This window comes from Octopus bimaculoides, chromosome 8, assembly GCF_046866305.1.
Source record: "Octopus bimaculoides isolate indiv1 chromosome 8, ASM4686630v1, whole genome shotgun sequence".
In the NCBI taxonomy this organism is placed as follows: Eukaryota; Metazoa; Mollusca; class Cephalopoda; order Octopoda; family Octopodidae; genus Octopus; species Octopus bimaculoides.
Window position 1 is genome coordinate 1,896,590 of NC_142935.1, and position 24,069 is coordinate 1,920,658.

General features: G+C 38.8%; 1 protein-coding gene across 3 annotated transcripts; it reads left to right on the forward strand.

Annotated features, from left to right (window-relative positions):
• Positions 1-283: 283 nt before the first annotated feature.
• Positions 284-23,568, forward strand: LOC106872629 (BSD domain-containing protein 1). 3 transcript variants are annotated; one of them, XM_089355994.1, is made up of 10 exons: positions 284-897; positions 1,544-1,601; positions 3,530-3,646; positions 5,220-5,372; positions 10,280-10,447; positions 11,542-11,683; positions 15,460-15,843; positions 19,437-19,814; positions 21,719-21,867; positions 23,400-23,568. In XM_089355994.1, exons 1-10 carry the CDS (start codon positions 842-844, stop codon positions 23,424-23,426), a joined length of 1,632 nt encoding a protein of 543 aa, XP_089212120.1. In that variant the 5' UTR covers positions 284-841; the 3' UTR covers positions 23,427-23,568. The 3 variants fall into 3 exon arrangements, with proteins under 3 accessions (XP_089212120.1, XP_014775178.1, XP_014775186.1); XM_014919692.3 differs by lacking the exon at positions 284-897 and adding an exon at positions 1,173-1,419; XM_014919700.3 differs by lacking the exons at positions 284-897; positions 15,460-15,843 and adding an exon at positions 1,173-1,419.
• Positions 23,569-24,069: the final 501 nt, after the last annotated feature.

Consider the following 24,069-nt stretch of genomic DNA (forward strand, 5'->3'; position numbering starts at 1 on the left):
TTCTGTGAATTCTCTAAAGTTTGCATAATCCTAAACACTGTTAAAATATAGAAAAACTAGACATCTCCACAAATGTACCCCACCAACTTTATTTCCTCAAAGCTTTTAGAAAAATGGATATGGAAATCTTTTCAATAAAATTTTCTATAAATACCTACAAATAGGTTACAATTATAAGTACTCAATACGACTAAGAGGGTTCCAGTAGAACTGCTCGACGGAACAGCTTACCCAGACACGGGTAACCCTTAACGTAGTTCCCAGGGAGATTCAGTGTGACATAGGATCAGACAAGGCTGGCCCTTTGAATAACAGGTAAAATTCACTTTGCTGGCCGAGTGGACTAGCGCATTGTGGAATAAAGTGTCTATAACACTACGCATGCCGAGAATCGAACTCAGAACCTTGCGACCGTGAGACGAATATCCTAACGACTAAGCTACGTGCCTCCACACACAGACACTGATGCACATCAGTTTTTCTTCCAAAACTTCCTTTTGAATGTGTGCACGCCCATCATTTTTTTTTCTCACATTAAATTCCTATCTAATCGTAATCTACACTATTCTTTTATTTGTTTCAGTCATTTGACTGCGGCCATACTGGAGCACCGCAGGGCTCTTTTGCCGAACCGCTAAGTTACGGGGACGTAAACACACCAGTATCGGTTGTCAAGCGATGGTGGCCACACACACACACACACATATATATATACATACATATATGACGGGCCTCTTTCAGTTTCCATCTACCAAACCAGTTCACAAGGCGTTGGTCGGCCCGAGGCTGTAGTAGAAGACACTTGCCCAAGGTGCCACGCAGTGGGACGGAACCCGGAACCATGTGGTTGGGAAGCAAGCTACTTCCCACACACCCACTCCTGCACCTATCTGAAAGGTATTTTTAGAGAATTTTATTAAATATATTAATTTTTCTGAAAGCTATGAGGAAATAAGGTTGGCGGCATGCACATATATGTAGGTATATGCTAAAGACAAATATATATCATTTGAGTGACACAATATACGAACGTATCAAATTTACAAATGACGGTCAACGATTTAAAATCGATAAATATCAAATTCTTATATTTGTCGAAAGCAAAAAGTTTTCTGCCAACAAGACAATAAAAGGGAAGTAAGTGATGTTGGCTTCCGGTCTCGTTTTACGACACATCATAGAAGTGTGACTTGTCATAAGAAATATGCTGACAGAATACTATTGTGGATGCCGAGTGGAATCGCTTCTTTCAAAGTCATTTCTTTTTCTTTTTTAATTTCAAAAGACATTTTATAGAAGTTGTTGTAAACTGGGGTTAAGCTTTCTTTTAATTTTTAGCATGAGAAATTTATTATTTCTCTAATTTCTTCCCCGACTTTATTTCCTTTCATTACGTTTGTAAACAAACATGGCTGAAAGGTAAAAAAAAATATTTATTTCGTCTTTTTCAGTTATTATTTTGGACTTTCCTGAAAAGATATTTCCGTATTTCTATTCAGTCACTATCCTTTTATAATATTTATTTTATTCTATTCTATTTCAGCGAACAACAAACCGCCAACGGCTGGTTTAATAGTTGGATCCAATCTGCTAAAGAGAAAGTATGTGAAATATATTGTTTTCATTTATAAATTTAAATTTGTCTTTTTCTTTGAGAAATTAATTGAAATGTTAATTTTTCCATAATGTTATTTCAACATAAAGTGTCTTTACAGTCAATACGACAAATTCCAACCAGTTTGTATTCTTGTCATTCCTCGTAAAAAATATTTATTCCTCTGCGTTGTGTAAACAGTTTACAAGACCAAAATAACCATATTGTTTGTTAACTTTGTATAGTCACTAACTGACCTACTATAAGCTATTTTATTTCTGCTTTATTGTTGCAACAATACTGGATAATCAACTTATTCACTCTATCTGTGCTTTTTAACCGTGTTATAAATTTTACCATAAATCTCGTATAAATAATGTATTTGTAATGTCTTTAAAACCAGCTTGACCAAAACAATCCAGTATTAATATTTTCTTTCGGTTTGTTACAGTTATAATGAATTTTTCTCTCCAATATAATAAAATGTGTTCGTTTACAAAACTGAAAACTAACTATCCTCGTTCAAACCACGGTGGCAGTTTATTTTGAACCTCGGTAGGGGACCGATTAAGGAAAGTTGGATCTTGTTAGCACCAAGAACAAGTTCATTCAATCTAATATTTTCAGGGTCTGTAAAATAAATACTCAGACTCGATGTAATCGATTATAATATCCTTGAAAAGTGTACCCCACCATGGTTACTCTCTTAAAACCTGAAACTAGTGTATATATATATATATATATATATACATATATATATATTAATCTTAATGTAGTAAATCAAGCGTTGAAATTTTAGCGTCCTTTTAATAAGGCTCCCTACTATATATAGCATTTAATATAATTATCATCCTGGGTGCTTCTTAAATATCCACACGGTTATAAAGATAATGTTATCTCGGTATATGATATGAAGTCCCGAGGAGTAACGGTACAGACGTAGGGAGACTGGATTAAAATTGGGGACTTATAAGGTGAGAAAAATGAATTATTTACAATTAGTAAAGATTAAAAAGGAAATTCTTTGGCATGACGAACGAGAATCTACATGTTTTCTAGATCTGCTAGAAAAAACTGCCAAGTTCACCTTAACACGTCTTAGAAAAAATAGGAGCATTTCAGAAAATAAGTTTGGAATGCTCTGATGATAGGTCTATTCAGTTAGGGTTAACTTGGGGTTAAACAATTTGCAGATAATAATTAAAGACCAGTGACATAACAAGGGGGCAAAGACCTTGTGTCCCCATCTTAATGAAAGGCATGAGGAGGAGGAGGAAACTTTACAAGCAGTTGAGGGAAGTGACTACCTTTACACCCTCCTTTGCTACACCCATATTCAGAAAGATAAGATGACCATCCAATTCTGTAGCAGATAAGGTCAAGATTAACAATTCTTATTCATAGAAGATCTAATAAAATATATTTCCAACCACTGAAATTCTAAATTCTTCTTTTGCTTTGATTATAAACTTAGATCGGTTTATGTACAATTAATGTTTAAGTAATGTCTTTTTTTTAGCTTTTCCATGCTTGCATGAGTCAGATGAATGTTATTAGGGGGCAGTTTTACAGTTGGATGCCTTTCTCCTAATGTATCGACTTAACTGCTTTTCAATTCAGGAATCACGTCCTTTCAAATGTAAGCAGTGACCTACCCGAGAGTAAGCAGTGACCTACCCGAGAGTGCCCCTGTTTCTCTGATAGAAATTTCCTGTTTTAAACTGGTCCAAATTAAACTCCATCAGAATTTCTTAATTTATGTTCTAAAAGTAAATTTGAAGCTTAATAATGACAAATCTATTTTTACTTAATTGAAACAAAGCCAGTGCATTTCAGTAGCATTATGGGAAGCAAAAGTTACAACAACAAAAAAGCTGATAGTAAGGATTCTATTGACATATTTTTACTTTCTTTCTTCTGTCATTCCATCTACAGTCTTCAACAGCTTTTGAATTTGTAAAACGAGATTTAGCAGAATTCAGCAATGTCATCCAGTCGGACACCAGCAAAGCTGTTTCAATGACAAGGTCTACCATTTCTGAAAATTTAAAGGTAGGTCAATTTCAGTAGAACCATAATTACAGCTATTTCCCTATGGCCAGAAATGTTTATACAGAATATTGGTAATGAACAACATTCATCATCAGCATCGTTTAACGTCCGTTTTACATGCTAGCATGGGTTGGACGGTTAGATGGAAGCCAGTCAAGGTGGCACTGATACTGGCCATGTTCAGATGGTGCTTTTTATGTGCCACCGGCACAGGGATCACAACTACAATTTCCATTTGATTTTCATTTTGATGTTGATGTACTTGACTCAGTAGGTCTCCTCAACATGTATAACAATTATACAACATCAGGATAAGGAGACAAATCTACACACACACACACACACACACTATGGATTTCTTTCAGTTTGTGTCTACCAAAGCCACCTGCCTCTCACTTAGTTGAGGGGGCTTTTTCTTTTTCTCCTTTGTTTAACCTTTTCCTGTCTTGTAAGTTACTTGGCAACCTTACTAGTGCCAGTGACACTAGAAAAACGCCCAGTAAAGTGGTTGGTGTTAGGCCGATCATCTGGCCATAAAAACAATGCCAAAACGGACATTGGAGCTCATCACAAGTCTCTAGCAAGCCACACAACCTGCATCTGTCATAAATTATGTTAGGACTGGGTTATGAGAGCAAAACACCTGATTGAATAGTATTTGGTTGGGTTTATAGTGAAGGTGTTTGGCTTAATGGTTAGGGTGTTCAACTCCCAATCATTAGGTCGTGAGTTCAATTCCTGGTGGTACATTGTATCCTTGAGCAAGACACTTTATTTCACATTGCTCCAGTCCACTCAGTTGAAAAAAATGAGTTGTAGCTGTAATTCAAAGTGCTGGCCTTGTCACATTTCTGTCCTCATCATCGTCGTCGTTTAACGTCTGCTTTCCATGCTGGCATGGGTTGGATGGTTTGACTGAGGACTGGTGAGCCAGACGGCTGCACCAGGCTCAATCTGATCTGGCAGAGTTTCTACAGCTGGATGCCCTTCCTAACGCCAACCACTCAGAGAGTGTGGTGGGTGCTTTTTACATGCCACTGGCACAAGGGCCAGTCAGGTGGCTCTGGCAACAACCATGCTCAAAAGGTGTTTTATATGTATTACCTGCACGGGAGCCAGTCTGGCGGCACTGGCAACGCTATGTCACATTGAATCTCCCCAAGAACTACACTGAGGGTATGTGTGTCTGTAGAGTACTCAGCCACTTGCATGTTAATTTCACAAGCCAGCCGTCCCATTGACTGGATCCACTAGAACCTTTAGACCAAGTGCTATTTGGGTTTAAATAGAAATTTGAGGAAGGTAAAACAAGAAATTAGGTTAAAATAAGAATATTGGTGTTCAACCTGGAGTCAGCTTTGATTAAAAAAGACAATCCAGCTGTGACAACCTCTTTATATATATAATTCATTAGATATTACTGCATCCTATTTTAACGTAGTAACGTGTGTTTGGCAGGGGTTTGGCTGCTATTTCTAGCAGATGGAATGACTAACAAAAAGTCCACACGCACAAAATCAACTTTTTTTTCAACACTTGTCCTGAATTCTGTTGTTTTTATTGCATTTTGTAGGCTGAAAATGCTGTTGTTGCCAAAAGTAAAATGCAAGAAAGTTTGAGTCACTTTTTGCATGGGATTTCCAAGGCTCTTGAAGTTGTGGAGTTACCAGAATCTTCTTCCAATGGCACAGACGATACGAAAACTGCTGTATATGACCGAGCACAGGTACTATTTTGTAGCTGTTTGTTTCTTTTTTAAATGTTTTTGGGTTTTTTAAAAAAATTTTCCACCCTTCAACCGTACTCAATTTTTACAACTGCAGTCTCTACCCACCCTTATCCCCTCATCACCTGCTCCCCATATTATCTTGTCCCCTTCTCACCAGACCTTGAGAGGACACCTGGACATCTCATTCCTACTGATCATTCTCAGCCTCTTACTAAAATGTAAATAGCTACACAGCTTCTCTACACGAATCTGCCCCACTGCCCCTACTCTCATTCATTAACCCCTCATTTTTTGGCATAAAGCTGACCTCATCCTTCCAGTTGCATAGTCTTGTGAGCTGCATGGGGACCTCAGTAGGGCTGGTGACACAAAAAAAAAAAAAAAAGCATCCCATCTGTGTTGTAAACTGATTGGTTTTAAGATATTCCGGCCTTAGAAACCATTGCCAAAGTACACATTGGAACATGGTGCAGCTTTTGCACCCATTGAAATCTGTAGAAGCATCCAGCCTTTGTCAGCATGGAGCATGGATGTTAAATGATAACTCTTCTTCACATAACCGTTTTCATTCTATCGCTTCTACTGCTCAATGCGTCTGAGTGAAACTGTTTATCAGGTATTTCTGACCTGCTATCACTAGTCAAACCAAGCTCTTAGTGACGAGTCCTTCACTTCTGACTCTTTAGTAACCCTGTGTAGGCTGAATGTATCCTAGGAGATTCTTCATTGCTGTTTGGATTACAGTTACCATAACAACCTTTTATAAATCTCTGTTGGTTTTATTTTTTTTAATAAGGTTTTAGTTTTTTTTAACGCTATTGAGCTACCTGCTCATTGAAGGACATTCCACCACTTACCTTTAATGACATTCTCAAGTAGAATGAGTGTGGCACTGTCAGTGATAAAGCCAAACCATTAGATTACAGATACAACCCATCTTGACAGGCTTCTGGACAGTTTCCGGCTACTTTATTTCATTCATAGTATTTGGGCTGAGCTGAGAGTCCAGTATGAAATACTTGCTCCAGATGCCCCGCAGCAGGACTGAACCCAGCACCTTGTGATTAAGAGTGAGTATCATCTCGACCATTCGGTCATGCTGTGTCCACCACACTCTTGTTAATCAGTTGAAACAATTGTTTTTAGAAAATCTTTGACATTGTTTATTTGTTTATTTGTTTTAGTCATTGCACTGTGGCCATGCTGGAGCAGTGCTATGGAGAGTTGAACAAAACCCCAGGACTTATTTTTGAAAGTCTAGTATTCTATGAGTTCCTTTTGCTGAACCACTAAGTTACAGGGATGCAAACAAACCAACACTGGCTGTCAAATAGTGGGTGGGACAACAAATTTCAACACACACACACGGGATTCCTCACAGTTTCCACTTACCAAATCTATTCAAGGCATTGATTAGCCAGGCGCTATAGTAGAAGACACTTGCCCAAGGTGCCGCAAAGTGGAACTGAACACGGAACTACGTTTGCTGAGTGAGCTTTTTAACCACACGGCCATGCTGAGGCACATTTCACCTTTTACTTGTTTCAGTCATTAGACTGTGGCCATGCTGGGGCACCACCTTGAATTTTGGTTTTAGGCCTGGTACTTATTCTATCAGTTCTTTTGCTGAACTGCTAAGTTATGGTTGTCAAGTGGTGGTGGTGGGGGGGGGGGGACAAAGGCACACCCCAAACACACACATCTATGTATGTATGTATGTATGTAGGAAGAGCTTCTTTCAGTTTCCATCTGCTGAATCCGCTCGGAAGACTTTGGCTAGCCCAAGGTGCCACACAGTGGGACTGAACCCAGAACCACATCGTTAGGAAGCAAGCACAGCCATAGCTGCAGCTACACATCAGTTATTGATATTATTCCAGCTAAGGTGGCGAGTTGGTTGAATCCTTAGTGTGACAACAAACGAAATGCTTAGCGACATTTCATCTGTGTTTACATTCTGAGTTCAAATTCCAGCAAAGGCTGAGTTTGCTTTTCATCCCTTCAGGGTGAATAAAATAAGTACCATTTGAACACTGGGGTCAGTGTGATAGATTTGGCCTGTTCTCCCAAAATTGCTAGCTTTGGGCCAAAATTTGAAATCCGTGTCACTTCAGCTGAGTTGTAATAGTCAGGGCTGTGGAGTCGGTGTTGGAAACAACGGGGAACTGGAGTTGCAGTCAGTGAACTCGCAATATCTTTATTCTTCAATGTAAACCAGTTATAACACACAGGCCGACTCAAAGTACGAACGTATGCATTTGCCTTATGAGATATGTAGACTACAATCACTTGATTACATAAAGAGGAGTCAGAGGTGCTATTAGTAGAGGAGTCTGAGTCAGTTTTTTGTTCCCACTCCACAGCCCTGGTTATAGTTGCATCATATCATTTTTAATTCTATTTCCACCTAACATAAGGTCTATGTATGGTCATTCGACTGTGCTGTTAATGTTTGGCCTAGTTTATTTGGATGAATAAAGATCGTGCTTCATTCATACTGGATGGCTGAGTGGTTAAGGAGGACATTCACTCACAAAACTCTCCGTTGCATGTAAACAAAAATAGATAAAATGAAACTTGTTTTCGTTTTTTAAATGTTGTTCTTTCTTAAACTCCAATAATTTTTACTTTGTACAAATTTTCACCCATTTTCATTTTGACTTGAATATTTGCTTCATACAATGCTGCCTGTAGAAATAGCCACCAAATTCTCCTCAAACCACTCCGTTTCTATTTAGAGAAAGAGTACAGATACATTCTATAGTCTTGGATGCATTACTTGGGAGCAAAGAAATTGGTGTGGTCATCTTTTACTTGCTTCAGTCATTGAACTGTGACCATGTTAGGACTCTGCCTTGAAGCAAAGGCTTTGATGTCAGCACCTGGGTTTCCCCAGCAGTCAGCCATCTTAATTCTAACTTGGCTTGACTTTGGTGACTTGGCAAGAAACCTATTTTTTCAACATGAGGTTTGATCAGTTGTAGCTGATTAGAGGCAACAGCATCTTACACTCGATGGTCTGCTTGAGAGAGAGAGAGAGAGGATACCAAACAGTAAAAATCTATTTAAAATAATTACTACAAATTAACAATATGTTCAGTCCTTCCTCCCAAATATCATCCCTCTGGAACTCTTTTCCTGCTCCTGTCTTTCTCATTGGTATTGATGTGCACTGGTTCAGAGGGAACCTTAAACAGCATTGATCTCCCTAGTCTAACAGGGCCTGCAAGCACTGCAGGCTCCACCTCCTCTTTCAGACTTAGTCTAAGGGAAAATAAAAAGCATAAATATCGAATTGATAGGTTTCCCCAGAACCTTTTTTTTTTTTTTTTTTTTTCTTTTTTTAAACATTTATCATGATGGCATGAAGAGGAAGAAGGAATAAAGGGAGGGAACTGTTTAATCTTGTGCTGGCTAACCCTCTCTAGTGTTGGTGATATCATAAAATGCATCTGGTGAATGTTGATTGGTAATAGGGAAGGCAACTGATTGTAAGAATTGTGTGAAGAAAAAGAGACTAACTGAAGAGACCCTAGAATGTTCCTCCAGCACAAAAAGAAATCTGTCTAGAACAGTAACCCAGAATAAAACCACTGATCCAGGATTGTGAGGGTTTTAGTCCCTAGTGTTGGTAGTGCAATAAGCTACACCTAGCCTATGCTGCAAAGTTGCTGGTGAGAGTAAATGTATTGTCATTATCAATGCCTTTTGACATCCACTTTTCACTCGCTCGCTCAGCATCTTTCAGTTTCCCTCCACTAAATCCAGTCACAAGGCTTTAGTTAGCCCAGTGCTATAATAGAAGAGACTTGTTCAAGGTGAAATGCTGTAGGATTGAACTCAGAGCCATGTAATTGGGAAGCAAACTTCTTGATCACATAGCTATTTCTCTATGTAAGATGAGGGCAGCACATTGCCTTAGATTTTGATAAAGGAACGAAAAACTGGAAATGAAGTATTCCTGCCACCATGTATGTCACTTCTCTTTTTTTTTAATCTTCTAGTCAGGAGGGGAGACAGTGTCCATGGCCTTTTGCAGGGCTTTCAGGCTGGTAAGAAGAAGGTATCTACAAACTGGATACCTGCCCCAGATGCTGGATGCCCTTCCTATATAAAAAAAAATTCAGCAAAATGGTTGGCATTAGGAATGTCCTCTAGCTACAGAAATCCTACCAAAGTAGACCATAGCTCTTTGGTTTTCTGGTTACTCAACTGTGATACTTATGTATCCACATTGTTTGAATTTATCATGGCTCTTGTCATAGCTTTGACATTTTCGTGGTAATTCATTTTTAGATTGACTTTGTAGGGTAGGTGTGAAAGGCCAGATCTAGCCAGTTTCAATGTAAAACAGGTTGAATGTCTGGACTGGATATGGCTGGTTTGAGTGCTAAAGGGTTAGAGCATGACACAGTCCTTAGACCCATTGGATCCTATCAAAACCGTCCAACCCTTTCCAGCAAGGAAGCTGAATGTTAAAAGAGCTGGTAAAATCAGCCAAGACAGTTCTGCCGGACTGTTCCTAGATCATCACAAGATACTATGACTAAATTATTTTATTCTGAGTTCACATGTCTTCTTTTTTTTTTTTTTTTAATTCTATTAAGCATCTATTAACCACAGGGATGGCTGTGTGGTTAAGAAGCTCACTTTGGAACCATGTGCTTTTGAGTTCAGTCTCACTCTGTGGCACCGTGGGCAAGCCCCAGGCCCAACCAATTCCTTGCGGCTGAATTTGCTAGACAGAAACTCTGGGATATTGGGGTTGATTTGCTTTGAGGTGGTGCTCCAGCATGGCTGCTGTCCAGTGACTAAAGCATGTAAAAGTGAAGTGAATCAGTTACAAAATAGTTCTAAGGTAAATTCTCTTGTCCGTCATTTTTATGTATTAATTGCTATTTCAGGCTCGGCTCCATGCCATTCAAGTTGATCCAGGAACTTACTGCAATCCACCATCCTCAACTGATAAATTTACAGAGTGGCTCAAGACTTTTGAATTAGAAAATGAGAAGGGATCAATCTCGGAGCTGCTCGTATCAAATGCTAATATTCGAGCCCTTTATACGAATTTGGTAAGCATTCATAATAATACTATTTTAATAATTTTTGCTCCAAAACAAAGATTAATCTAATAGCTTAGCTTCATTCAGCTCTTCGTCAGTTCCCCACTCATCAGGTAATGCTGAAATACGATATTCCATTAACATAATACAGTTCTATATCTAAGAGATGAGGAATTATTTACATTTGATGGATATTTGTCTTCATCTTGTTTGTTGTTAACACAACATTTCAGCTGATATACCCTCCAGCCTTCATCAGGTGTCTTGGGGAAATTTCAAACCTGGGTTCTCATTCCTAAGGTATTTTTTGATGTTGTTGTTGTTATTCATGTAACTGCCTGGAATCGAACTTGGAATCTTGGGGTTAGTAGCCTGCACTCTTTACCACTACACCATATGCCCGTGTTTAGTTGAAGTTTTTTCTAACGGTTGTAATGGATCTATGGGCATATGGTGTAGTGGTTAAGAGTGGGCTACTAACCCTAAGATTCCGAGTTCAATTCCAGGCAGTGACATGACTATTAATAGTAATAATAATAATAATAATATCGAAAAATAGCTTAGAAATGAGAACCCAGGTTTGAAATTTCCCCAAGACACCTGATGAAGGCTGGAGAGTATATCAGCCGAAACATGGTGTTAACAACAAACAAGATGAGGACAAATATCCATCAAATGTTGATCCAAATTCGACGACTGGCACCCATGCTAACCCCTCCTTCATTGGACACTAAACTCAGCTTGCGAAGACCTGTTGGAGCAAGTGAAATCAAAATCGTGATTGAACCAAATTCGATGACATGCTAGTATGGAAAGCGGACATTAAACAATGATGATGTACATTAACATAGTTTGATAATTTTTTTATTCTGTATTACTAATTACAATAATATATTTATGTCTGCAGGATCCTACATTTTCCCCAACCAAACCACTTGAAAATATCAAGTACAAAGTCTAAGATCAAACATTTTTAGATTTATTTTTGCCACAAGATCTCTTCTTCAAAAACAGGGAATCAGCTGATGCGAGAGCCTGTCTTATTTACCAGTAAATGCAGTATTTGATTTAATAATTCTTTTTCTCTTTTTCTTTTTCCCCAGGTTCCCACAACTGTCTCTCACACAGAATTTTGGCATCGTTATTTTTACAAAATCCATCAACTACAACAAGATGAAGCCAGGAAGCTAGCTTTGATGAAAAGAGCTGATGAATGCAAAGATGATGCGTTTTCTTGGGATGATGGTGTGAAATAGTCTGGTTTTTCTTTAATCAAAATCTTATCCATATCCATGAATCTTTGAGTTAAAGTGTTTAATGAGTTCTTTTCAATTGTTCATCACTTCCTATAAATCGTTTAAATGTTTTCTCAAATCTAATTGTTGTTTAGCCCTCCCCTCATCAACCCTGATCAAGCAGATTTGTGATGAAAAGCATTGCAGTCGTGACCATTCCATCTATTTACGAGTGTCTGAAGTATGTGTCCTCCCTTTTTTTTTTTGTTTAAAAAAAAAAAAAAAAAAAAAACCAGTGGGATGTTGTTTGAGGGAAATTTTGCTGCTATTTCTAGCAGGTTGAGCAACTCTGTAGAGGTTCCTTTACTGGTTCATTTTCTAATCCAATTTGAGTAATTCCCCCTCCTTTTTTTAAAAAAAATCTTCTTCACATTTTCTCAACTTTTCTCCTTTCTCTCATTCCTACTTAAATAATCCTCAAATCTTCTCACATTCTTTTTAATTCAATTCTATTTTAATCTACCTTCCTTCCAATGTTTCTTTAATATCTCCTCTCTGCTAATATATACATACATACTTTATATATATATATCTAACAAACTGGGGAAAAGAAATCCTTCAAAGGAGTGTGTTAAACATCCAATTCACTGGTACGTCAGTTGGATGCCAGATAAATAAATTAAATATAGAGATATTCTATTAACAAGATTGTAATATAAATAAATTATTGAATGTCAATAGAATATCTCTATATTTAATTTTTATATATATTTATATATAAATTCTTTATTTGGTGAATTAAGGCTACCATTGGTTTCATGTTTAGAAGTGTAGGAGAATATCCAAGTACTTTAACAATTTTTCAAGCCAATCACATGGGAGAAGGTATTCACCTCCAAAAAGGTACTTGAATATTTTCTTTTACATGAAACCAATGGTTGCCTTAATTCATAAATAAATAAATTATTTATCCACCAATACGGTGTTGAGCACACACACACACACAAACACTAGACCCTAGGTTTACAGGTTTTCCCGTTATGACCATCCTCCAGGAATGAATTAACTCATATATCAAGGCATCACTATATTCTTTTACTTGTTTCAGTCATTTGACTGTGGCCATGCTGGAGCACTGCCTTTAGTCGAGCAAATCGACCCCCAGGACTTATTCTCTGTAAGCTTAGTACTTATTCTAACATTGGTTGTCAGGTGATGGTGGTGGGGACAAACACGGACAGACAAATACACACACACACACACACACACACACACATATATGTATATATACGACAAGCTTCTTTCAGTTTCCCCTCTACCAAATCCACTCACAAGCATTTGGTCGTCCCGAGGCTATAGCAGAGGACACTTGCCCAAGGTGCCACGCAGTGGGACTGAACCTGGAACCATGTGGTTAAACAAGCTTCTTACCATACAGCCATGCCTGTATATAGGACAAGAGAACAGCAATTAGATAATCAACTTCATTAGCTTACAGCTGTTTCTGCTATTAGAAGCAGTGCACTCACAGTTGAGTGGTTGCGCATCATCTTCTAACCTCCTCAGAGACTTTAAAATATGGTGTATGTTTATTTCAGGAAGCATTTCAGTACATAAGGATTACCCTTGAAATGATAAATTTACATAAATAATGCAATACAGTCTGAAAGAAAAGTTATTCCCCAAAATATGTAGATTTAGATAATCATTTGTATTTACAGTCACGAATAGGGAACATATGTAACTTCATTTGCATAGAAATACATACATTAATGTACATTTAAACAGTTGCACATACTGGTTCCACATAAAAAGCATTGGTGACGGTGCCGCACAAAAAAGCGCTGGTGATGGAGCTACATCAAAAGCACTGGTGCCACATAAAAAGCACCTAGTACACTATGTAAAGTGGTTGGTATTAGGAAGGGAATCCAGCTGTAGAAATCAAAGCCAAAACAGGCAAAGGGACCTGGTGTGGCTCCTGCCAAGCCATCCAACCCATACCAGCGTGGAAAACAGAGGTTAAATGAAGATGACACAAATACAACATATATATATATATATATATATATATATATATATATATATACACATACATACACACACACACGCTAATCACATAAAACTTTCTCTATTTGCTTCATTTCTTTCTAGATCTTTCTTTTAACAGTAGTTCTAACTGTATCCATGCTGAGCATGGATGGGGTGGATTGATTCTACAGATTTGGATATCTGAATGTGGATTGTTTGTGAAATGATTTTCATAGCCAGGTACTCTTATTGTTCAGCTGTGGAGTAGGAGAGACTCCTGTTTTTCTCAAAGGAAACCTGAGGCAATCAGAGTAATGTACTTTGCTAAAAGCATTGACTGGCTGTAACAAGTTTGAGGCTCTTGGTTTTAATCTCAGGTCTGCATTTAATCCTTGGCGGAGAACTAAATGACTAAATGTGATTAACTTCACAAGTGGTTTTGTGTAAAAAGATTATACCATTGAAATGTGATGAAAATATTGCTGTAACAACAAATTCCTGTTATGTGGAAATTATTTTTCCATTGACTTCTATGTTGCATATTAAGGAAGTTTTGAGAAGATAAATAGGGTTTGTTTTACGGAATTCCACTTTACAGCAAGATTTTCTAGGAATGCAATGCTTTCATAACATAGAGGAATGCCTATATTGGGGATCTGCTTAATTCATAGGTGCTAACTTGTGTTTGTTTAAAATTCATTTATTAATTCATTTCATTTTAATTTACTAAACAAAGCAGGAAAAAACATTTCTAAGAATCGTACCATCTGACACCCACATATTTTGAAAATATAATGCTTTATCTTGTTGCAGAGATTATAACCTATTTCTTTGAATTATATGTGTGTGTATATATGCTGTATGTTTGTGTATATATGCTGTCAAAAAGTGGAAGCTAGAGATGCTCATTATAGAAAACGTGTGGTGGTGTTCAAATGATTTGAATTGAAACTCTGAAATCTTTCTATACCTATATGTACAGCATGGGCCAGAATTCAGGACTCGCTTGCTAGTTATATTCATTAATATGCATATTAAGAAATAAAATAATAAATTTAAATAACAATGAAATATACATATTAAGAAATATAACCGAGTCATTAATTCTGGCCCACCCTAAGTGTACATAGGTATGTGTATGTTTATACGTAGAAAGTATTTATTGTTCTTAAAAGAATGTTGTAGATAAGTCTCTTGACAAATAAGTTTCACATTCATTGTTTGCATGATCAGTTAACACTGGGCTTTTGTGTATGTGTGTGTGGTTTGCTTTGTGAAAGCTTGTGGCTCAGTGGTTAGAGTATTCGGCTTATGATTGTAAGGTCATGAGTTCAGTTCCGGGTGATGCATTGTGTCCTTGAGCAAGTCACTTTATTTCACATTGCTCTAGCTCACTCAGCTGGCAAAAATGTTACCTGTATTTCAAAAGGGCCAGCCTTGTCACGTTCTGTATCATGCTGAATCTTCCTGAGAACTACATTAAGGGTATGCATGTCTGTGGAGTACTCAGCCACTTGCATGTTAATTTCGTGAGCAGGCTGTTCTGTTGATTGGATCAACTGGGACACTGTTCATTGTAAGCAAGAGAGTTTGCTTTGCGAGAAAAGAACTCTGGGTTAGGTGTTGAGGGTGGGGTACCAAACACCCAAGTAGTCCTAAAATATTCTCATTTCGAAAACTGGTTATACTTGGAAACCTTTGCATGTGATGATGCCAAATGTATTACATTGCTTTAATTTATAATTCTGCTGCCAGATGAAGATTGGAGTGCGGATGAAGAGACGGAGGTCATCAATCATTCGACTCTTGCCGAGCTGGTCGACAACATTGAAGAGGAAGACAGCAATGGTAACACAAAGCAGACGGAGGAGAAAGGGCTGGTTTCCTTGCTACCAGAACCAAAGAGGCATGAGGAAGAAGAGACTGTGTTTCGTAAAGCTGTGACAGTGGAAGAAGAAATAGGTGCCACTAGAATAGTACCAGAAAATGTTGCTTTGAGTCCAATGGAACAAAGCATAGCTGAACTCCCTGTTGAAAGCGAAGGTCTGTCCAGCCTCACCCCATCTTCTGTCACCAACTCTGACGATCCCCTCGATCAGCTTCAAGACATTTTTACCACAAGCACTTTTGTCAATTCAGGTACATTCTTATCATCTCCCTGCTGCATGTGAAAACAACCCCTGTCTTTTGTCTTTGGAAGAAAGTTACCTTGATCTGTAGCTCCTTATTTAATTCCATGTATTTTGTTTAGTTTTATGTCTATTTTTCCCTCCTAGTATGGGTTAGACTAATTGTGTTTAATAATTACTCCCACCTATTCTCATCTTGCATGTAACATGGCAACATTGGAGCATAACCATTATTTACATTTGACGGATATTTGTCCTCATCTTGTTTGTTGTTAACACAGTGTTTCAGCTGATATACCCTCCAGCCTTCATCAGGTGTCATGGGTTCTCATTCCTAAGGTATTTTTCAATGTTATTATTATTCAGGTCACTGCTTGGAATTGAACTCAGAATCTTGGGGTTAGTAGCCCGTGCTCTTAACCACTGGGGTGGGCAATTATGGAGTGAATTTTAGGGCTTATAAATCTAATATTTTCCTATCCTAAGCAGACCGAGTGCAGATATGAACAGCATATGGGAACCGGTATTAAGGAAGGATAGAAAAATATTAGATTTATAAGCCCTAAATTCACTCCATATGGTGTAGTGGTTAAGAGCGTGGGCTACTAACCCCAAGATTCTGAGTTCGATTCCAAGCAGTGACCTGAATAATAATAATAATAATAATAATATGGAAAAATACCTTAGGAATGAGAACCCAGGTTCGAAATTTCCCCAAGACACCTGAAGAAGGCTGGAGGGTATATCAGCCGAAACATTGTGTTAAGAACAAACAAGATGAGGACAAATATCTGTCGAATGTAAATAATGTACATAATTCCTCATCTCTTAAATATAGAACTTGTCAAACCATCCAACCACCCATGTCAGCATGGGAAAAAGGGGCATTGAACGATAAGGATTATCATCATCCTTTATCTTCTCAACACCACATAAAGCCACTTCTCTCTTTACTATACTCCCATTCAGTCGAGAGTGCTCTTTAGTCTTCCACTAGTACTGGTGCCACAAAAAAAAAACAAACAAAGAAAAAAGGCACTCATACACCCTGTAAAGTGGTTGGTATTAGGAAGGGCATCGAGCTGCAGTAACCATGCCACAACAGACATTGGCACACACAATACAGTCCTCTAGCTCATTGGATCTTGTTGAATTGTCCAACCCATGTCTGCAGAGATGAACGTTATATGATGCTGAATTAATATCCTACATCTTATGAACATCAACAACATCCCCGATTGACCACATTTAGAACAACAGTGAGAGTGTTCAAAATCCCCTGGTTTTTGGTTTTCTTTTCCTGATGCCTTCATCTTTTGGCAATATACATCTTTGAAAGATGATAAACACATAATTGGATTATTTTTTCTACCAGTTCTTCCATGCTAGCATGGGTTGGATGAGACTTGTGGACATGGTATTTTATGGCCAGGAGTTTTTCTTGATGCTAGCCCTTACTTGTTCCTAAGTAAAACATTTATTTCCTGGGTCTTTCTCATGACCAATCACTCAATGGTCAGACCAGTTTTTTGAAGCCGATGCCAGCAACAACACCTGCCCCACTGACCAGTGATGACTTTGTTCATGTTTAACATATAAGCAGTACCAAGACACACACACAATAGACTTTTCCATGCAGTTTCTGTTTACCAATTTCATTCCTAAGAACTTGGTCAGTTTGAGGGTATGGTAGAAAGTGCTTACCAATGGTGCCATTCAGTTTTGAAATGAACTTATTAAACAAACTGTCTTTGTGTGTGTGTGTGTGTGTGTGTGTGTTATTAAGGTTGCCAGAATTGTTAGTGGGCTGCAGAAAATACCTCGTGGCATTTCATCCAGTCAGCTTACCCGTCCCCTAAAACTGCTGGCCCTGTGCCAAACTTTAAACCCATTCATCATCATCATCATCATCGTTTAACGTCCGCTTTCCATGCTAGCATGGGTTGGACGATTTGACTGAGGACTGGTGAAACTGGATGGCAACACCAGGCTCCAATCTAATTTGGCAGAGTTTCTCCAGCTGGATGCCCTTCCTAACGCCGACCACTCAGAGAGTGTAGTGGGTGCTTTTACGTGTCACCCGCACGAAAACGGCCACGCTCGAAATGGTGTCTTTTATGTGCCACCCGCACAAGCCAGTCCAGGGGCACTGGCAACGATCTCGCTCGAAAATCCTACGGGAGCCAGTCAGGCGGTACTGGCACCGGCCACGCTCAAAATGGTGCATCTCATGTGCCACCCGCACAAGAGCCAGTCCAGGGGCACTGGCAACGATCTTACTTGGCTTGCCGGGTCTTCTCACACACAGCACATTTCCAAAGGTCTCGGTCAATAGTCATCGCCTCGGTGAGGCCCAATGTACGAAGGTCTTGCCTCACCACCTCAGCCCAGGTCTTCCTGGGCCTACCTCTTCCACAGGTTCCCTCAACTGTTAGAGTGTGGCACTTTTTCACGCAGCTATCCTCATCCATTCTCACCACATGTCCATACCAGCGCAATCGTCTCTCTTGCACACCACAACTGATGCTTCTAATGTTCAGCTTTTCTCTCAAGATACTTACACTCTGACGGGTATTCACATTGACATTACACATCCAACGGAGCATACTGGCTTCATTCCTTGCGAGCTTACGTATGTCCTCAGCAGTTACAGCCCATGTTTCACTGCCATGTAGCATGGCTGTTCGTACGCATGCGTCATACAGTCTGCCTTTTACTCTGAGTGAGAGTCCCTTTGTTGCCAGCAGGGGTAAGAGCTCTCTAAACTTTGCCCAGGCTATTCTTATTCTAGCAGCTACACTTTCAGCACACCCACCCCCACTACTAACTTGGTCGCCCAGATAGCGGAAGCTATCGACTACCTCTAGTTTTTCACCCTGGAATGAGATAGAAGTTGTTTCCTGTTTGTTTACAGTCTTTATTGCACCTGAACATCTGCCACATTATTATTATTAAATGCAATTCCAGTTGTATTGAGTGCTACTTTCCATACATATACAGTGGCCAGAAAAAGTGTTTATTTGGGTGAAGGCACATGGCTTAGAGGTCAGAGTATTTGGATCCTGATTGTAAGGTCATGAGTTCAATTCCCGGCGATGTGTCTTATTTCAAGTTGCTCCAACGTGAAATGAGGCAAAAATGAGTTGTACCTGTAATTTCAAAGGGGCCAGCCTTGTCATGCTGAATCTCTCTGAGAACTACATTAAGAGTACGTGTGTCTGTGGAGTGCTCAGCCACTTGTATGTTAATCTCATGAGCAGGCTATTCCATTGATTGGATTAACTGGGACCCCCATCGTAATAGTTGGAGTACTGGTTATTTGAGTAGAGAATAGTTTATGCAGATATAAAAGAATGCATATACTTGTGTGTGTGTGTGTACATGTCTGTCACAAATGTCAACTCTTTCATACTTTCTCTCATGGCACAATAACATCACTTACGCTATCTCACTCCATCCACCAAGAGCTGCTTTTAAATTGTTCTTATCTCTAACCCTGTCTCTCTTGTGCTTGCTTTTATTTTCCTTTCGTCAAACATTCATTAAACTAATCTTTCTCTTCCTATCTCCATATTGATGTTGCTAAATTGTCTTCCCTTGTAGATTCTTCGATTAATGACACATTAGCAGTGATGAAACCATTGACAGAAATTCCTGAATCCAACCTGCTTCCTCCACTCGAGGGTACCAATAACAATTCCAATCAGTCCGAAAACGATGACCATATCAACCAAACTGAAATGAGCAGTAAAGAAAGCGAAAACGACGTCCTACTGGAGCCACACCCCATCGACAACAAGAGCTTGCCTGTGAATGCCAATATGAACTGTGAATGGAAGAGTTTATCTGAGAGTCCTATTTCTTCACTCACTGACTCTTTTAACAAGTCTAAAGAGTTAAAAACAACTTGTAAAGGAGACATGATAGTGGTCGGTTCTCTGGCTGGGTCGCCCAGTTCCGATGCAAGTGATATAATCAAAGGTAATTCTTAAATGTCTATCTTAATTCATCCTTGTCGTAATCATTGTCAGACGTGGCTAAGTGGTAAGAAGCTCGATTCCCAACCACGTAGTTCTGGGTTCAGACCCACTGCATACCACCTTGGGCAAGTGTCTTCTAGTTATAGCTTTGGGCTGACCAATGTCTTGTGAGTGGATTTGGTAGGCAGAAACCGAAAGAAGACCATCACACACACACACACACACACACACACACACACACCTGCGTATCTTTGTGTTTGTCTCCCACCACCACCTGACGACCAGTGTTGGTGTGTTTATGTCCCTTTAACTTAGTGGTTCAGCTAAAGAGACTGATAGAATAAGTATCAGTCTTAAAAAAAAAAAAATATCCAAGTACTGAGGCAGACAAAAGATCCCTTTTAACAAAGAGATAGGATAGTTGAGAGGGTAGTGGTTTTATGCGAGCTGTTGAGAGGAACATTTACAATTAAAGACTCATAGAAAGCACCCAATCCACCCTACTGGGTGGTTGGTGTTAGGAAGAGCATCCAACTGTAGAAAGAATGCCAAAGCAGAAAGTGGAGTCTGGTGCAGCTCCTGTCGAACCGTCCAACCAATGCCAACATGGGAAACAGACATTAATTGATGATGATGATACATTCATAAATTTTGTTAATGTACCACATCAGTATTTGCAGAGCTTACTTTCAAAACTTGATATATGCATCAGAACGACACTTGGGTAATTGAGGAAATTTAGCAACTTAAATATGTCTGATTTTGATTGGAAGACTCAAGACTTGCCTCCTGTCTATATGGCATTTATCCCAGTTTGAGTGAAAAACATTTCACGTGCGTGAAGCCAGCAGATTGTGTTTTAATGGTTGTCCCGAGATTGCCCAAATATGCTCTTGTGCCGGTTCTGAGAGTGAGCTCCTCCTTTCAGTTCTTTCCCATACTGGCACAGATTGAATGGGTTTTGTTGCATCCGTTCTCCTTCGTCCTTCGGGAATGCAAAGGGCCAACATTGTGAAGCCTGCCATGTTTCATACAGTGACGAAGCAAATTTATGATTTGGTCTTCATTTCAAATTGAAACAAAAACTTTACATTAATATTGCAGCTGTGGATGAGGCATGGATGTTTGGTTAAGACTCTTGTTTCCCAATTGTGTGGCCATGGACCCTGTCCCTCTGTGTGGCCCCTTAGTGAAGTCTCAGGCTCTCCAGGCTTTTGTAGACAGAAACTGGAAGCAGCTTGTTGTATGTACGTGTAATCATGTGATGGTTGTTTCCAACCAAACCCTGACGAAGGAGAAATATTACTTTTGCTCAGAAACAGGTGAGGGTTGGCAACAGGAAGGGCATCCAGCCATAGAAAATCTGCCTCAACAAATTCCATCTGACCCATGCAGGCAGGGAAATGTGGACATTAAAACATTGACAAATTTCTTATGATGTGGACACAAGTTCAAATTTCGTATGAAGTATTGTTAATAAAATTGATATCATTATGATTGATCAACTTGATCTTGGTGTATTACTGGTATTTTAGGATCCCTGGAAGGTGAAAGTGACCCTGGGAGAATTTTTAATCGGGGGGGAAAAAGAAAAATAACTATTTTGAATTTAGGATGGTTCTATGTTGCTCTTGTTTATTAACAAGCTTCAAAAATAGTTTCATCCTATCATGTTTAAACCAGCCATTTCTGGTCCAGATATTCTGTTTTACATTCAAACTAGCCAGCTCTAGCCTCGTACACTACAATGTCATTCTCAAGATAATCAGATTACTGAAATCGCAATGATATAATGCATGACTAAAATCCCAAACAACAGGAATAAATAAGCAATCCATTTGGCAGAGTAATCTAAACCCTTGAGGGTTAAATATTGTTTGTAACGTATATGTCTTCTATATTCAGATACTGCAAGTAGCTGTCCTGATGATGAGTGGGAACAAGACTTTGCTGTGGATATCACGGAAGATGATCTAAGAAAAGCTCAAGAAGCACTCAAAAATCTCTCCACAACTCCACTAAAAGACGTTTACAGAACATCTGGAGATATTGAGGTATTCTGTCCAAGATATTTTACTGACACACATTATTGTCAAACCCTACTTATCTTTCATCTTTTTTTTTTTTTCAACATTTCCTTTATTAGCAATTATTAGGTTAATTAATCTAAAGAAATCATGCTATGAACTCTGAGACCATTGCATCAAGCTCCATTTTTGAAGCTGTTTCTACAATTGGAAGCCATTCCTAATGCCAACCGCTTTACAGTGTATCCTGGGTACATTTTACATGGGACTGGTTCTAGTGAAGGTCACCAACTCACAAGATATGTTTAAACTTTATGAAAATAATTATCTCAAAATTATACCTCCTGTTCAAATTGGTTTCTCTTATTCATCAGAGTTCAGATAAACATGGAACATGGCCATTAATTGATGATGATAGTTGAATCTTTGTCTTCAATTCACTTTTCCATTCAAATACAATAGAAATTGGTTTTCTTTGATTTATTGGCAGCAACTCTATATTCTTCTTCCTCAGTATGTCACCAAACTCTTTCACAATGGCAAACATCCAAATACTTTTATTGCATCCTCCAAAACTTCTGTGCTTCCCAAAATTCATCAACAGTACACCTGATGCTCTCTACGTTTTTCCTAATGATTCCGTGTTTGCTTCCTATATAAATGTAACTAAAAGTCCCTGCACTTTTAGTTACATTTCTTAAGGAGTTGTATGCACCTGAGCACTATCCAATTTCATTATTATTATTAAGGCGGCAAGTCGTCGTTTGACGTCCACTTTCCATGCTGGCAATGGGTTGGACGGTTTGACTGACGACTGGCAAACCAGAAGTTTGCACCAGGCTCCAATGCTTAGTGGCATTCTGCGTTCAAATTCCACTGAGGTCAGCTTTGCTTCTCATTCTTTCAGGGGTCAATGTAATCAACTGGTCTCTTCCCCAGATTCCACTGAGGTCAGCTTTGCTTCTCATTCTTTCAGGGGTCAATGTAATCAACTGGTCTCTTCCCCAGATTCCAGGCTTTGTACCTTTGGTAGAAAGGATTATTGAGTTTTTGCTTTTTAAGATTCCATTGTTTTGAGATCTATTGAGTCGAGTACATCAAAATCAAATGGAAATTGTGATCCCGGTGGCACATAGAAAGAACCATCCAAACGTGGCCGATGCCAGCACCGCCTTAACTGGCTTCCGTGCTAGTGGCATGTAAAAAAAAGCACCAACCGATCATGACCCATGTTGGTGGAACGTAAAAAGCACCCACTACACTCTCAGAGTGGTTGGTGTTAGGAAGGGCATCTAGCCTTAGAAACACTGCCAGATCAGACTGGAGCATGGTGCACCCTCCTGGCTTCCCAGAACCCGATCGAACCGTCCAACCCATGCCAGCATGGAAAACGGACGTTAAGCGATGATGATTTGACAGAGCTGATTTTTCCATATTGATCTGTCCACTTTTTCATTGAAGTTTATTTTGATTAATTATTTCACATAAACTATCCCATTTACCATCTAATCTTCACTAAATTAATTAATTAATACTGCTTCTTTCTTTTAATTTTTCAGGAAGAAGAATGGGAGAGCTGGGAGTAAAACTTATCATTTTATGTATGTATATAACAATAAATACACCACTATATAACAACTGTGACTGCTTTCGTTGTTTGGAACACTGAAAAACACCTGGCTAATGTATATACTATTTTTACCAGATGATAAACAACTGATCCTTCAATCTAGTTTCTTATTTCTTTACTCCTGAATTCACAAATATTGCTTTTCCATAATAGACTTAAAATGTCATGGCTTTTGGAGATTTCATGAATACTTGACATTTATCATATTCCATATTATTTTTCAGATTTGCATCTCTTTGCATTGAACTCAAACACCTGTGATTCACAATGATCAATATAGATATTGAAAGTAAATGGTTTGATCAGTCTTTAGTACTTATTTCAGACAGAGATACATAGACATTAACATAAATCATTATTGTTAATAGGAAAATTAATTTCGTTGTTTTCCTTGCTTGCTTAATTTGTATAATGCAGAATAGCCATAGATTTTCTTTAGCAAACCACCTGTGTTTTACCTTTTATCATCTTTTTAGCCCAGTTATAGGCAAATTGCAGCCATGCCAAATCAGAGTGGAGTCTGGTGAAGCCTTCCAGCCTTGCCATCCCAGTCAAACCGTCCAACTCATGCCAGCATGGGCAATGGATGCTATATAATG

Coding starts and splice junctions, on each gene's coding strand:
- LOC106872629 (XM_089355994.1), top strand. CDS start 842: ATGTGGTTGGGAAGCAAGCTACTTCCCACACACCCACTCCTGCACCTA. Junction 898..1,543: donor CTCCTGCACCTATCTGAAAG/GTATTTTTAGAG, acceptor ATTCTATTTCAG/CGAACAACAAACCGCCAACG. Junction 21,868..23,399: donor GAACATCTGGAGATATTGAG/GTATTCTGTCCA, acceptor TTAATTTTTCAG/GAAGAAGAATGGGAGAGCTG.